The 15,038-nt window shown below is 41.2% G+C and overlaps 1 protein-coding gene across 1 annotated transcript in view; it reads right to left on the bottom strand.

Moving 5' to 3' along the window:
* Positions 1-345: 345 nt before the first annotated feature.
* pkd1l2a (polycystic kidney disease 1 like 2a) overlaps positions 346-15,038 on the bottom strand; it is a 31,522-nt gene continuing 16,829 nt past the window's right edge. The window contains exons 13-41 of the mRNA XM_052601086.1: positions 14,117-14,407; positions 13,868-14,013; positions 12,868-13,050; positions 12,651-12,788; positions 12,415-12,570; positions 12,206-12,330; positions 11,704-11,821; positions 7,895-8,026; positions 7,589-7,814; positions 7,312-7,502; positions 6,948-7,178; positions 6,699-6,800; positions 6,432-6,610; positions 6,174-6,320; positions 5,876-6,075; positions 5,380-5,624; positions 5,072-5,285; positions 4,273-4,727; positions 3,994-4,090; positions 3,755-3,895; positions 3,498-3,683; positions 3,052-3,382; positions 2,836-2,969; positions 2,626-2,753; positions 2,379-2,539; positions 2,047-2,257; positions 1,180-1,281; positions 956-1,087; positions 346-875 (exon numbers count right to left, since the gene is read on the bottom strand). Coding sequence (XP_052457046.1) covers positions 750-875; positions 956-1,087; positions 1,180-1,281; positions 2,047-2,257; positions 2,379-2,539; positions 2,626-2,753; positions 2,836-2,969; positions 3,052-3,382; positions 3,498-3,683; positions 3,755-3,895; positions 3,994-4,090; positions 4,273-4,727; positions 5,072-5,285; positions 5,380-5,624; positions 5,876-6,075; positions 6,174-6,320; positions 6,432-6,610; positions 6,699-6,800; positions 6,948-7,178; positions 7,312-7,502; positions 7,589-7,814; positions 7,895-8,026; positions 11,704-11,821; positions 12,206-12,330; positions 12,415-12,570; positions 12,651-12,788; positions 12,868-13,050; positions 13,868-14,013; positions 14,117-14,407 — 5,228 coding nt within the window. The 3' untranslated portion in view covers positions 346-749. The remainder of the gene's footprint in view (positions 876-955; positions 1,088-1,179; positions 1,282-2,046; positions 2,258-2,378; positions 2,540-2,625; positions 2,754-2,835; positions 2,970-3,051; positions 3,383-3,497; positions 3,684-3,754; positions 3,896-3,993; positions 4,091-4,272; positions 4,728-5,071; positions 5,286-5,379; positions 5,625-5,875; positions 6,076-6,173; positions 6,321-6,431; positions 6,611-6,698; positions 6,801-6,947; positions 7,179-7,311; positions 7,503-7,588; positions 7,815-7,894; positions 8,027-11,703; positions 11,822-12,205; positions 12,331-12,414; positions 12,571-12,650; positions 12,789-12,867; positions 13,051-13,867; positions 14,014-14,116; positions 14,408-15,038) is intronic.

The raw sequence follows: 15,038 nt of genomic DNA, 5'->3' as shown, positions 1-15,038 counted from the left end.
CATGATGGATTTAATAGGTTTGTTGCCAGACCCCAATGAAAACTTTATCAATAATTTTTAAGACTGACTGATTTAGGTCTTTTTGCTGGTACATGCTACACATTTATAATGTCTGGCCGCCCAAAGGTTTTTTAACTTATTTTCATGTTTTTTTAAATGAGTTAACTGTCCTGCTTAAGCAATAGGATGTTGAAACCTGAAAAACAATCACAAGTCAACTTTTTAATGCAAGTCCTTTAAGCGATTGACTGGGTGAAATTTTCTTAGAACAGAGACATTCAGTGCATGGCAGCAACTTTGTTTATGCTGCAGGGCATAAACAATGCCATGTATGATTCAGATCCCTTTATGAATAAATACTTGTACACAGGGTGTTGACTGAATTAGTTGTAAACTCCCCAGATAGTCATTTTACTACAGGTTGTTTTTTAAAATTACCCTTCAAGAAAATAAATGTATATATATTTTCATCTATTATCTACTCAACAAATGCTGATACCTTGATAGATGTAATGCAATAATGTAGTAGGTCAACAACTTTCAGAGTTGCATATTTCATGCTTAATATTTGTAATAATAGCAATGACAAACATACAAATAGATCTAATGGAAACATTCTGCAAGATAAAATCCAGGGGGAAAAGCTCTTTGAGATGTACAAGAACAAATACTAAGCATCCAAACACCAAAAAGGCATTTTACAATAAAGCTTCCATTGACTGTCACGGTTCTAAAGACGAGGATCATTTCTATGATATGACAGAAGCTGTAGTAATAGTAGCATCTGCATCAGTTTGCTTTTTCTTGCACTTGATGCCAAGCAGACTGCAGATCTTCATCAGCATCAGTTCTACGATCTCCTCTTCTTCAGAAGGCTAAGGGTAAAAAGAAAAAGACTAAATGAATTTAGAAAGGCGAAATTGTGGCACAGCACTGGATTAATTATGAGATTTACCGTGGGTTGAAGTTGCTCCTCATTGAAAGCCACCAAAATCACAGATATAAAGAGGTTGAGAACTACGAATGTCATGAAGATGATGCAGGATCCAATCAGGAAAGCTCCCAGGATTGGATTGTAATCTAAAACCTGTAGGTAGAAGGAAACGATACATTGAACAATGTTAAGTTCTTAAACACATTAGCAGTGAGTACAAATTCAGTATAGATCTTTATGTTTACCTCATCATAGTTAAAGATACCCAGTTGTAGACAAATAATGGTCTGTGCAGCCTCAAGCAGAGTTCTGTATGAATAGAGCTTCCAACCGTACATCAAATTGCTCTAATAGGATACAAAATTTTGAAAACTTTCAGACAAATGTAAGTACAAATTTAATGTGTGGAGCCTAAAAAAGAGAGAAATGGTGGCAATCAAGATCTCCAGCAAATAGTATGCATTTCAGTCTGCTCCTCGAGTTATAGACCAGTGGTCTCAAACATAGTTCCTGGAGGGCCACAGCTTTGCAGAGTTTAGCTCCAACCTTAATTAAACACACCTCAACAAGGTCGTCAAGGCCTTCAGGGTTGCTAGAAGCTTCCAAGCAGGAAAGTTGGAGCTAAATTCTAGAAGGCTGTGGCGCTCCAGGAACTGCTATTGAGACCACTGACCTTTCAGGAACTTGTAGGCCAAACTCAGTTTCTAAAGGGACACAGTCCTGCAGAGTTTTGATTTAACCCTAATTAAACTCGCAGTGCCGCTAATCAAGTCCTTCAGGATTACTTGGCTGTCTCTAAAAGCAGAAAGATGCTGCCTCTGCAGGGAGCATGCACAGGCAACAAGGTACCGTATCCAGTTATGGCGTCACATGCTGTCAACTGAAACCTTCATCTGATTTATTTTGGAAGGCAGCATAGATATTTCCTTCACTACCTTAGTGCACAAACTCTGTCATTGCCTGATAGGGCAGTGAAGCAACAAGTCCAATTTTGGATGCCACCCTTGAAAACTACAGGTAGTTGTGTTGGAACAGGGCTAGAACTAAACTCTTCAGGACATCACCATTTCTGGAGTTTTTTTCATTTCATGTAAAGAACATCACATACTCACAGCAATGGAATAAGCCAGAAACATGATGGTCATGACCACAATGAAGCCAGAGATATCTGACCATGCCCGCTGCAGTGTAGATGTGATCATGTGTAGTTTGGGGTTGAGTCTCAGCAGATGCCACAGCTTTATGGTGGCCAGCAGGACTAAGAAAGCTATCAGATAGCCCAGGACAGCATCTGCTGTGGCAGTCTCATAAAAACTGGCAAACCTGTTAGAGAAGCAGATGTATTAAATCTCAAGTATTTTGTGTATTGTGCAGGAAGTAGAAGTCTAGTATTCCATTTCAAACATGCCGATTGACCTAGAAGAGCTGAAAGAGCTTCACTCACATGTCTTTGTTGTTTTGGTAGTACTCAATGTCCCGGTTACCCAATATTGTCCTCTTGACAAACACACATAATGCACTCCAACTTAGAATGATAATGGCCAACTCTAAGAGATTCCATTTGCTTCTGAAGTATGCCCATTTCTGCTGCTTCATCAGTTTGCCCTGTTAAATCCACAAAATACTGTGCATTAGGACTCCACTGATGCAAATTACGCCATTTTATTGTAATGTTCCATAAGCGAGCGGACCTGCACAAACATGTAGTAGAGAATGAAGAGGAAATAGATGGCCTCTGATGCCATAACAAATATGTGGAAGCCACCAGTAGACTGATAAAGATGGACGGTCTGGACCACACTACGATATTGGAATGCACCTATAAAAACAACAAAATTACCATGAGTCCAACCTTTGACAACATGAGAATCTTTAAAGGATACAGAGAGGAGATGCCTCACCCACTCCCGTCGTCTCAAAAATGAGAGTCACAATGCAGAAGAGATTCACGTTTGCATTATAAACTGTGAACTCCACAAAGACAGCCCGTGTATACACGTCCAGCCAGATGTTGTCAAAAAGATACTGAAGAAGACTGTAGAACAAGAAAGGACACATTAACTGTTGTAACTTCTTTTTTTTAAAACTAGATTGCATGTTGTTACACATTATGCTACCTGCTTGCATTCTTTTGATCCGGGCCTAGTTCCACCACAAATCCTCCACCCTTATAAAGGGCCAGCCCACCCCAAACAGGGTTTGCCCGGAGTTTGGCCTGAGTTTGGTAGCGCCAAGCTGTGGGTACAATCTTAGAACCATTCACATTTTTAGTCTGGTTCCACCCTGGACTGTAAGAGCCCATGTCCTCTGCTTCCCAAGAGTATGGGGCATGGCATTCAGGAACAGAGTACTGCATGGTCTTGGCAGTTTTACAAGAATCTTTCCTTACCCTAACCTGGCGGAAACGAGCGTTGCCAACAAGTTTTGAATTTCCATCTGTTATAAAGCCTGAAAAAGTAAACAAAAACAAAACAAGGTACATTTAGGTTTATCAGTTCAATATACAAGCAGTTTTTAACCTTGAACAAGTAAAAAATGTAGACATTACACACTTAAAGAATACCTGGATATTGCCCAAACAGATTACTGAGCAAGGAGGATTTTGCCCAATTTAATATATCTTTGTGGTTCATACTCTCTGAAATGCCATTGCTGAAACTCTGCCGGATATGCCGAGTGAAGTAGTATGCATTGGGATCTCGTTGACCATATGCAACCAAGAGAAGCATCCAAAGGAATCCCACATAAACTGCAACGTAAAATGCTGTGTCAAACAAGCCGATCTTTCGATTAATGAAAGAGAATTTATGTTCTTCTTACTGAGGATCTCCCTGATGAGTGCAAACACTTTCTGCTCCTTGATCATGTTGTTTCTCATCTTTTGTATGTCAGTGGGAGGAGGGGGCTGATAGAAACTACATGTGCTGTCTCTCCTGGCAATTCTGATTGCATCAGGATCATCTGTGGAAAGATATTTAAGATGAGGTTTTGTCACACAAAAAAAGGGATAGTCAAATATGATGCTATAAATTAAGTCATTTAGCTCATGGTCCATTTACCCATGTTGGATAGAGTCCCATCAATCGGAACATCTCCATAATCTTCTTGATCAATAGTTTTGAGTACCAAAGCAAAGAAGACTGCAAAGCCCAGTACCTAAAAAAAACCAATACAAACACATCACGTATGCTTCTCTGTAGCAGCAAAACATCTAATGGACAATGTCATGTAAATACAATCTGCACCGGAAGTAGTTATGTACAATACACATGAATATAGAGTCATAAAATACAAAAAGGAAGGCCACAACAATTTTTTTTCAATATTTCATCTCTTACTTTTACAGGCTGGGTGATGAAGAGGCTTTCGAAGAATGACACCACCATTGAGATGAGCCAACTGATGGAACGCTCCTTCCCATAGGTCAACCCATACATCATAGTGAAGTATGCTGAAACACCACTGGTGGCTACAACAAGAAACCAACCAACGAACACAAACCACCAGGGCAATCCTTTCTGACAACACTTTTTGCTGTCACCACTGTTTCTCTCTGTAGGGCTGGAGCTGCGTGTATGTAGACCACTGACAGAACAGGAGGAGACATGAGGTTCAAGCAGGTTCTTCATGCCTTGGACCTGCAGTACCGCCTGATTGTAGCTGTTTGGCTTAGAGAAGGATGAAGGCCCCAGCAGTCTGAGCTCTCTCTCCACGTTTTGCAGTTGTTTGTAGAGATACTGGCTGTAGACACTGTGTTTTTCATTTCGCTCTGAGCTCTCACAAAAATGGCCCTCTGTGATAGGAACAAAATAATATTGCTTCATATATATAATAATAATGTTTTTAATCATATGCTGCTCTCCATGCAAAGTTGGAGGTGGGAATACTCGAGTTGAAAATCTCTACTTCCAATCTCAAAGCATTCCAGTTATACTGCATTTAAGACAATTAGAACTTAAATTCTCCCACTTCCACTTGAAAATAACCAGTGGAACATTCTTTCGTTCCCCCATGCTGGATATTATACATCAAAAGATTCTTCTCTCTGAAGTCGGGTAGATCAATTCCAAACCAACCAGAAGTTAACATATTTTGAAGTATGAGATAGAAAATTCATGTCCATGTCCATGAACTCACCTTTCAGATTTACACACTCCAGGGGAGCTGAGAGAGTTTGCTTCTTTTTATAAGAGTCAGTGTAAAACTCACTTCCAACTCGATTGTGTTGACGAATTATCTCTTCAACTAGTGACAGCAGATTGTTGATATCTGTTTTGGTGGAGTCCAGTTCTGTCCTTGGAACAGGTCTTCTCATGACCTTATAGAGTGACTGTGCTATCCATTTGATATCCTGAAAAGATATTATAAAAAATGTCTTAACGCCACATCCATTATGAAAGAGAGATGGAACTATTCTGGGCCAAACTCTTAGAGAAGGACTTGACCTTTATCACAGTGTCAGGTGTGATTTCCTTGTGATTGTTGTGTGGAGGCTGATTCGGAGACACACGTCCCATTTTGCCTTGCTTTTTGGGATCTATCTTTGACTGTTGCTTTGAAGATGATTCAGACTTTTGTTCTCTGGGACGAGCATTTCTGAAGATGCTCACAATAAGGAGATTGATAGGAAACATGATAATGGAACTCTGGATGCCAATCATGACCTGTTGCCAGGTGAACTCAATCTGACCTGTAGCCCATTCAAAGATATAAATCACATTATTATGAATGTACATATGTTTGATTCAAGCAAAATTCAACCATTAATGACTGAATCACTACAATTATGGAGCTGTCTAGTATATAAAACAGGTGTGATGTGATGGTGTTCTAGTGGCATGGAGTATGCTTGTCATTCTGTGCCCAAGAACGACTTTAGCAAACTGTGTTTGAGTAAAGTATCCTGTAGTCACTGTTAGATTCATGTTTTATTGGTCATACCCATGTCCATTGTCTGCTCTGAGGGGTCTGATGGGATACCCCAGAACATGATACTGGTCAACATGGTGCAGAGCAGCAGTGAAAAACAGCAGGAGACACGCTGTACACGAGTAAAATTACTACTTGGGGGACGACTGATTACAGAGAACCAGATGTGACCATCACGGAAATCTTTTGCAGTCTTCATGAAGAACAAATTACTGTAAAGTTCAAAGACAATAAATGAAACATTAATGAGAAAATACCCATAATTTTGTACCACATATATTTCTTACCAAACAATCTCTCAGCTACATACCTAAACCTTTTCAAGTCCATCTCTGTTGCTACAGGAAAAACTTTATCTAGTATACATTCTTCCAAGTCAATGGACAACCATGAGTTGCACAGGAAGTGCCACTTCTGCCCAGTCTGCATGTCCTGTACCATTACCTTGTTAACATACCTGTGACAAATCCAGAGGGTCACATACAGAAAGTAATTCAATTACAGGCAAAACTCACCATGCCTCCAAATAATCTGGCAAAGTACTATGTGACATTTCTATTCATTTTACCAAGCAGGATGCGGTCCTGAATTGTCATGCCATAGCCTAATACTTTGTAGCTCTCCCAGTGAGAAGGGGATGGTCAGCATAAACATGTCCAGTCCTCCCATTTCAAACACTGGTTTTTCAGGGTCAGTCAAATGATGAGGTTCACTCTCTCCCTCTGTGCCCTGTAGAGTCACTGTCACCTGGAGCAATTTTATAGCAGCGTTAATACTGAATGGCACAATAGTGTTCCTGAAAAAAATGCTGGAACTAAAGCTGGATGAAACTTACCTGAGAAGAGGTGGAGGCCCCACGTCGATGCCCCGTGTTGATACTCAATAAGTAACGATATTCAGCTAAGGGATCATTGTCCTCCAGTACTGTGACCTTCACCTTTAAGTAGGATTATTAACATGAAAATTACACAATTAAGTTTTTATTTTGTTTTATTTATAGTTTTTTTGGTTTTGTTTCAAACAAGATAAGGAATTACAAGTGTCAAATTGGATTTTCAACAGAACCAGGTTTCTAAAAGCAAACCTTGACTGCATCCTGAATATCCTTTCTTCGTGCCCACATCACAACCAACAGGTAAGCCAGGATGATGGCGCCTACAAAACACACCACCACTGGGTTATTGACGAAGGTTGCAAAGAGTTCAGCAGTGCGGGACACATCAACCATGTTGGGGATGACGAAGAAAGAGCTTCCAAAAAAGGTCAAATGGGTACATAGGCATTGAGTAACCAAAGTTGTAGTACGAGGGCCAACCTGAAAAAAGGTAAAAATCCTGTATAAATGACATGCTTATTCAGTTTAAAGGAGCTTTCACATAGACAATGATTGCAGTAATACTGTCAGTGTGGATGGCCTTAGAAGATTGGCCATTAATTATTCGACTTACCCTACAGCCATCACCACTCCAATTGGCCTTTGTCTCATCCCAATACAAACAGTGAGCAGCAATGGTTGTGACGAAAACTGAGGTGTTTGTCGAATTTACCCCTGCACCAACAACAGGCCTCACCAGAAGGTAGTAAATGCCTACTTCAACTGTCATTTCCGTAGGGTTAAGCACCCAAGTGTACCTCTCCTCTGCATCACACAAATATAACAAAATAATTCTCAATCTCTTTCCGAAAGTGTTCAATTCTGTTTATTTGTTTTTATTTGTTAATAACCTTCAGAGTTGCCATCTTGAGGTAGCTGGATCCAAGCTTCATAATTTGTATCGTTAGGGTAGTCCTGAAAACCCAGGAGCAACTGCAGAGGTGTCTCCTCTGAAGGGTCTAACTTGAAAACCAGAGATATATTGGGTGCAGTCACATTAATGACCACAGTGCTGAAGTTTGCCAATTCCAGAAGAGTTTGGTTAACCTCTGCCACCTCTGTCCTTGGTAAGAGGATCTAGGAAAAGAAGAAAATAAGTTCTGGGTGTTTTATGTTAGCCAAGCTTTTGGCCTTTATTGCTGGCAATCTCCTTTTACCTCAATCTCTTCAGTGAGGTTTGCCACTGGAATCACAGAGCCATTCATTTTGGTGAGAGATAGAGATCCCACTGATCCACTGATATGCACGCCCTCATGCTGTGAAAATGGATTTATCCCGAAACTTGTCATCTGTGATAGGTAAAAAAGAGAAATTTAGTCTAATTTTTGAATCTTACATAGGTGGGAGAGGCGTCCAAAGGTTTCTCCTACTGCTATTAACACAGATTACATGCAACTCTTCTTTTCATTACAACAGGGTGTGCCTTACATGTCCTGAAAAGTGAAGCTGCGGGCTCTTTGAATGCCCCCTGGTAGCTGGCTACAGTAATCTAAAACTAAAGGGACTTTAGTAAAAATAATAAATTTTAGTCTTTTCAGGCAGTTATCATCACATTGATATAAGTTCAATTGTTTATTTTGTGATAACTTTTTTATCTGGTAATTTGATGCTATAAAAACGGGGCGTGTTGTTATGGTTTATTGGGTCTGTGGGAGTTTGGGTGGGAGTTTGATTCCACAGCTCCACCTCACGAAACTACTGCTCAGTCTCTGACTCCAAACGAATCTACTGTTCAGACTCTGACTCCAAATGACGTCATTTACTCAAGATGGCAGCGACCATAATGAGATGCTTTGGCTTTTTACATTTTTTTTATAGTGGAAGGAAGTGGAGTCGCATATTTGATCTTTTTTTTACAGTCTATGATTACAATCAGATGGATTCCACAGTAGCTGTGTGGATTTTGGCCTGTCTAGCAGACATCTCAGCATGGCTGAAAGAACTCAACCTAGCAAAGAGTGAAGTTGTCTTCCCAGCCACTCCAACATTTCAGCACAATTCCACCATCCAGCTTTTCAATGATAATTTCAACCAGATCAGTCAGAAACCTTGGAGTAACCTTTGAGGACTAACTAGCTAGCTTCAATGAGCTTCAAAGTCCACGTCGTAACATAGTCATGCAGGTTTGCAACATTCTGAAGATCAGGCCCTCCTAACTATTGCAATGCTCTTCTGACTGGTTGTCCAACGTGTAGAATCAAAACTCTATAGATGATACAAAATGCAGCAGCACAATCAGTCTTCAATGAGCCCAAGAGAGCCAATGTTACACTTCTCTTAATCTCTCTTATTGGCTACTGTTTCAAGACACTGATATTTGGCATCTTTTTACCTCTACTCCCTCTTTACATTCCCTCTAAGAGCCTGTGGTCAATGAGTGATTGGAACCTTGTGGTGCTATCACAAAAAGGCACAAAAATCACTTTCCCAAACATTAACTGTTCCTTATTGGTGGAATGATCTTCACAACCATATCTGGACAACCAAAAACTCTTATAATATTCAAGAAACAGCTCAAATACAAAAACAAGCACCCTGAGCACCTAACAGTGTCCTTTTAAAGTTGACTCTTTAAAAGAAATTTTATGCTTTTTCTGTCTCTTCCCTGTTCTAGACAATGTTTGAAACTTTATTTATATGCACTTGTTGTGTTATTGCCTCCTCAGGATGAATCACACTTGTCACTTTGGATAAAAACATCTGCTGAATTAATAAATGTAAATTTAACCTAAATTCAGAATTATGTTCTCGTCAATTAGACTTCCTGTAAGTGTCAGGATTGGACCTGTTGTCAGGTGTGTCAGTTCCCGTTTTTCCTTATTTGGTCTGTTTCCGTTTAGTTTGATTATAATTGATTCCCTGCACCTGTCTGTTCCTCGTTATTCTGCCTTTATAAGCCATCCTTTCTGTTCAGTTTTGTTGGATCCTCCAGTCCCATACGTTTGTCTTCCTCTCGTTCTCCCTTTTGGATTTACTCCTGTGTTGGATTAATAAAGACTATTTTGATTTTCCTTGGCTCCGTGTTCCTTCTGGCAGCGTAATGTGACAGAAGACCCAACATACAACAGTTTATTGCGTGTCTCCCCTCCATTTGTTTTCTGGTTTTCCCTCAGTTTTTTCTTTCCATTATGTTTCATGGATTCTCTCCTTCGCCCCAAATTCCTCCTCCTGCTGGAGCTGGAAGGACGATCTCTCGAGGACCATACTAGGACATGTCCTGTAATTAGCTCACATCACCAGCTACCCAGACAATGCGCTCTGGACTTTCTATGACTGGAGCCTGAACGCTGAATGTAGAGTGACATCATCCAAAGATGGTCGTCGGGAGGAATTCACTGCCTTTGATGAGTGGACCCTGCGGAGAAACGGGTCCCCTCTTACCATCTGTCCCGTGGATCCACTCCTGACCCAGAGCCCAGCCCACCATCTCCCCATGGTACAGAGCATAAGCCCGAGCCCACCAATGACGGCGAGCCAGAGCTCAACCTGTCAGACCAGGTGCGAGAGCCGGCTACAGTGCCCACTGCAAGGAAGAGAGCCGCGGATGGTGTAAGTGCAGACTGGAGCTACACCCCCCCTGCATCGTGGCTGATAGTGAGCTGAATATGGAGTGCCAAACAGGCCAAAATTAGGAAGAGGAGGATCTTATAGATTGGGAATCGAACTGGAAGTTGAACTGCCCTTTCTCCTCTCTCCAGCGTCTCCTCTGGTCCCATCCAGCCCTCCTTCATCCTTCGTTTCCTCATGCAGCCCTGAGGGGGTTTCTGATACTCCAGTGCCGAGTGCCCACTCCTAGAAAGTGTCCTCCAAAATGACCGCCCTCCCACCCACTCCTGCCTCCTCCACCTCTGTCATCTGGCTGCCCCTCTGCTCACCCTCAGCTCACCATCTATGTGGTGCGAGCCCCGCGGGACTGCCATCCTCAAGCGTCGCCATGGTCTGAGTATCTTTCACCTCCGCCTCCAGCCTCTGAGGCCCAGGCTCCCCCTTAGCCCATAATCCCAGGGGCTCCACCTTGGCTCCTAGCTCCCTCATCTTCAATGTCAAGCATTGATTCATCAGCTCCATTAGGCTTCCTTGTCCCTTCCTGCTCCGCCTTGGTTGGGTGTCGACCCGGCATCACTTCTGGACTCCTCTCCACTGGCTGCGGGTTGTCGCGCTGTCCCACCAGCTCCATTGGGTTCCTTCCTCCCACCAGCTCCACCTTGGTACTCAGTCGCTCTGGCTCCGCTGTGGATCTCTGCTTCAGTCGCCAGAGTCCTCAGCTCCACTCTGGCTCCCCGGATCCTTGGCATCCCCCTGGCTCATTGGCTCTCTGTCTCCACCTCAGGCTCCTCCTCCACTGCCTCCCCCGCCATTGGTCAGCCACCTGGAGTTGGCTGCCATTCCTCCTCCATGGCTCTTCCCACCATCGGCCCATCATTATGGCTGTGGATTTAGTCCAGCTGGTCTCCTCCTGCTCCAAGCTCCTCCTGTCTCCTCCCTGGGTCCCCCCTCCATCGTCTCCTCCCTCTGTCATCTTTGTCTGCCGGCCCCCTCCCGGGGGTCCGTCCTCCACCGGAGGCTCCTCCCAAGCTCTTCATCTGTGTCTTCTCCTGTTGTTGCCTATGGTGCAAGGACACATCTTCCGGGAGGAGGGGGAAAGGTCAGGATTGTACCTATTGTCATGTGTGTCAGTTCCTGTTTTTCCTTATTTGGTCTGTTTCCTGTCCTTGCTTAGTTTAAATATAATTGATACCCTACACCTGTCTGTTCCTCATTATCCTGCCTTTATAAGCCTATGTCCTTTTCTGTTCAGTTTTGTCTGGTCTACTAGTTCTATAAACACGTGTCTTCCTCCTGTTCTCCCATTTGGATTCACTCCTGTGTTGGATTAATAAAGACAATTTCGATTGTCCTCGGCTCCGTGTTCCAGCAGCATAGTGTGACAATAAGAGAAGAAAGATTAAATTGTCACTCAACTCACCCGTACATCTACTGGTTCATCTGGAGACAGAACAGAGCCCAGAGATGGGAGGATAAAACTGGCAGAGCATTTCTTCTGAATGTTAAAGGGCTGTTTCTGAAGTTCATCCGATGATATTCTAAAAAAAGAGCACAGCAAAATGAGTCATTTTATTTATTTCTGACTAGCAATACCATGTATTAAGTTGATTTATCCAGTCTTTATTTTAAGACATAATAGAAAATGTGGTAAAATAAATATTTAATTTCATTTCCATTTCATGGCTTTTTCATTTCCTCCCCCAACCACCCGTAAAAAAGAAATCACTTTTCACGATCCAACCATTTCATGACCCATTTGTCTCACAGAATATCCTGTTTTGGAAAAAAATGAACAAATCTATGTTCATTGTGACATACAAAAAGTTACAGAATATGTAAAATTATGGAAGTAAAATGTGTCTTATGTTTGAGTTGAGGGTTGAGACCATAAAGTCCTTAACCTACCAACGTTATTTGTTTACCTGTTGACATATAAACCAAAAACTGAAGAGCGGAGTATGATGGGCTCCTGGTTCACCTTTTTCCCAGCCAACAAGGCACTTTGAACATTGTCCACAGTGTTTAGTAAATGACTGGAGATCTCTTTCTGTAGTACAGGGTAATGAAAACAGTGTCAAGAATGATGGTTTTCAGTCAGAATATGGACTAAGGCTTGAGTGTTGTGCTGTACCTGCTTAGAAGTACTGGAAGAAACTTTGATGATGTTACTTGCAGCATCAATAATTGGCGTGGATGCTTGCAGTATCTTTTCAGTGAACACCTTGCCAGAAAGCGTCAAGGAGACCAAGGACTTACTGAGGTTTGTTAGCAGATAACTAGCCTGTAACTGTAGCCAGGGTGAATGAGTTAGGAGAGATGTATTAATACCAATGTATATTGCTACCATCTGGATGGTTAAAGAAGTACCTGAGCAGTGTCTGTCAGCTCATGTCCCTGTGTGGTAAGGCCTGAAACCACAGTAGCACTCATCTGCACCTCTGCTGGATTCTTTGGGGGGAAGGAACTCGTGGCAGAACTCAAACTCTGTAACATCTCTTCTCTCAGCTTCAGTTGGAAGAGGAATACTTGGTTAAAACATGGGTATATAAAACATTTCTGAATGTGCATATTACCTATGGACTACCTCTTTTTTTACACCGTCATGCTGTCCTTCCGGCAGTGCATTATTTAGTTTGTCGGACACAGACTGGAACATCTGTGCCAGCGCTGCCCCAGTGAGTCGACCTTGTTGCTGCAGCTGAGACACCTGGCTGGAAACCAGCACCTGGAGATCTCCAACTGTGTGGTTACTACTGATGTCCTTTACCTGCAATGTGATGCACAATTTTCATTTCCACAATTCTGTTGTTCTGTCTATCTTGAACAGTCATTCTTTTTGTCTGAATTTCACTCTGTCATTTTATCTGTCTGACTAATTTCATGGTCCCCATAACCTGGTTCTGATATTACTGACATATTACTGAATGACTATTAATCACAATTATATATTAAAGCATTAAAAAAGACTGGAATTGTTTGAAAAAAAAAATACAACTTTTGAACCTAAGTTTTGCATTTATTGAATTTACTCAAATACATACTGTAATATTTGTATTTATTTATTATTATTATTATTTTATGATCACTGACACATGGTTTCCAACATTTGCTCTCCTTTTGCTATAATTATATGGCAGTGAATGGCACAATTATTCATATTATTATTTTTTTTTTTTTTTTTTAGTAAAAGTCTTATGTATTTATTTTATAATGTTTGGTTTATTATGGGAAGATGTTTTTATATATTATTAAAATATATTTATATTATCAAGTGTAACTTAGTATATAGATTTCAAACTTGTTTAAAGTTTGAAAAGTATTATGATTTGGTCAATGAAGAACAAGTATCTATACGTTTTGCTCACTTTGTAGTGGTTACAGATCTGGTATTTTGGGCCTGAAGTGGAAAAATATAATGTCTTAAAATTTGGCAGTGATTTAATCAATTTCTACAGGACAAGTGATAAAGCTTTCTGAGAATTGAACCATCTCTCTAATTAATTCAGCTGAATTGTTTTGAAGTGTACATTTTTTTTACTTGCTTTTGAAAAGATGGTCATAAACAAATCAACTCGACTACAAACCTGAGTAGTTACAGCAGTGCCAGTAGTAACGCCTGCTGCGTTCTTAACAGTGATGTCCACCATCAGACTGTAGTTTTTATGTTTATCACCTAGAGGGAGGTAAAGCGACTCCACTGTGGGCTCAGCACCACAATAAAAAGAATGACCTGCAAAACAGGTCAAAGTACACAAAGTTAACCCTTATACACATAGGTTGGATTTACCTTTACAGGAAGGGCCAAATTTAGAAATATAAATCACATTTCTTACCCCTGGCAGTTTTGAAGCAGAAAATACAGGACCCAGCTTTGCAAAAAGATGGATCAACAGAGCAGTTGATCTTAAAGGGAGAGAGAACATCACCCACAAGAGGACTAATGATGCAGGAGGGAGGACTCAAGGCGACAGGGGGCGCTACAGAGTTGAGTGATTTAGCAGTTGTATGAGATGATGGAGAGACAGTAGTGGACAAAAGCGGCTGGACTGATGAATCCTCAGTACTGGATGTGACAACAATTGGAACAGTGTATCTAGCAGATCCAGATAAACTATCCTTGATAGCTAAGAGAAAACACACATGGCATCAAATCCACTTTAGGGTCTTAAATTTGATTAAAGTTGTACAAAGTTATTTGGGGTTACACTTCATTTTTAAGATGTCATTGTTACTGTGTAATTACACAAATAAAGACAGACTAATATTGATTAATAAATGCACATACTGTACTGCAGGGATAGGGTTTGGTATGTACTGTAGTAGTAGCTGTATAACAGGGACACTGTAAAATAAAGTGTTATCTGGTTTGGTGGTCCCTAAAACATTTAAAGGGGGGGTGAAATGCTCGTTTTCACTCAATATCCTGTTAATCTTGAGTACCTATAGAGTAGTACTGCATACTTCATAACTCCAAAAAGTCTTTAGTTTTATTATATTCATAAGAGAAAGATAGTCTGTACCGATTTTTCCCGGAAAAACACGAGCGCCTGGAGGCGTGACGTGTGGGCGGAGCTAAAGAATCACGAGCGCCAGTAGGCTTTTGCTTTGATAGCGTTTGGAAGCTGTGACATTACTGTGAGGACAAAACCAACCAAAACAAACCATGGCTAACAGTCAGATTCAGCGTATATTTATGATCCAGAATCAGATCCAGAGGCTGAAATTTAACAAGAGCAGCAGCAACAACAGCGTCTC

Source organism: Carassius gibelio, chromosome A7 (genome assembly GCF_023724105.1).
Source record: "Carassius gibelio isolate Cgi1373 ecotype wild population from Czech Republic chromosome A7, carGib1.2-hapl.c, whole genome shotgun sequence".
In the NCBI taxonomy this organism is placed as follows: Eukaryota; Metazoa; Chordata; class Actinopteri; order Cypriniformes; family Cyprinidae; genus Carassius; species Carassius gibelio.
This window is presented reverse-complemented; position numbering and strand designations above follow the sequence as displayed.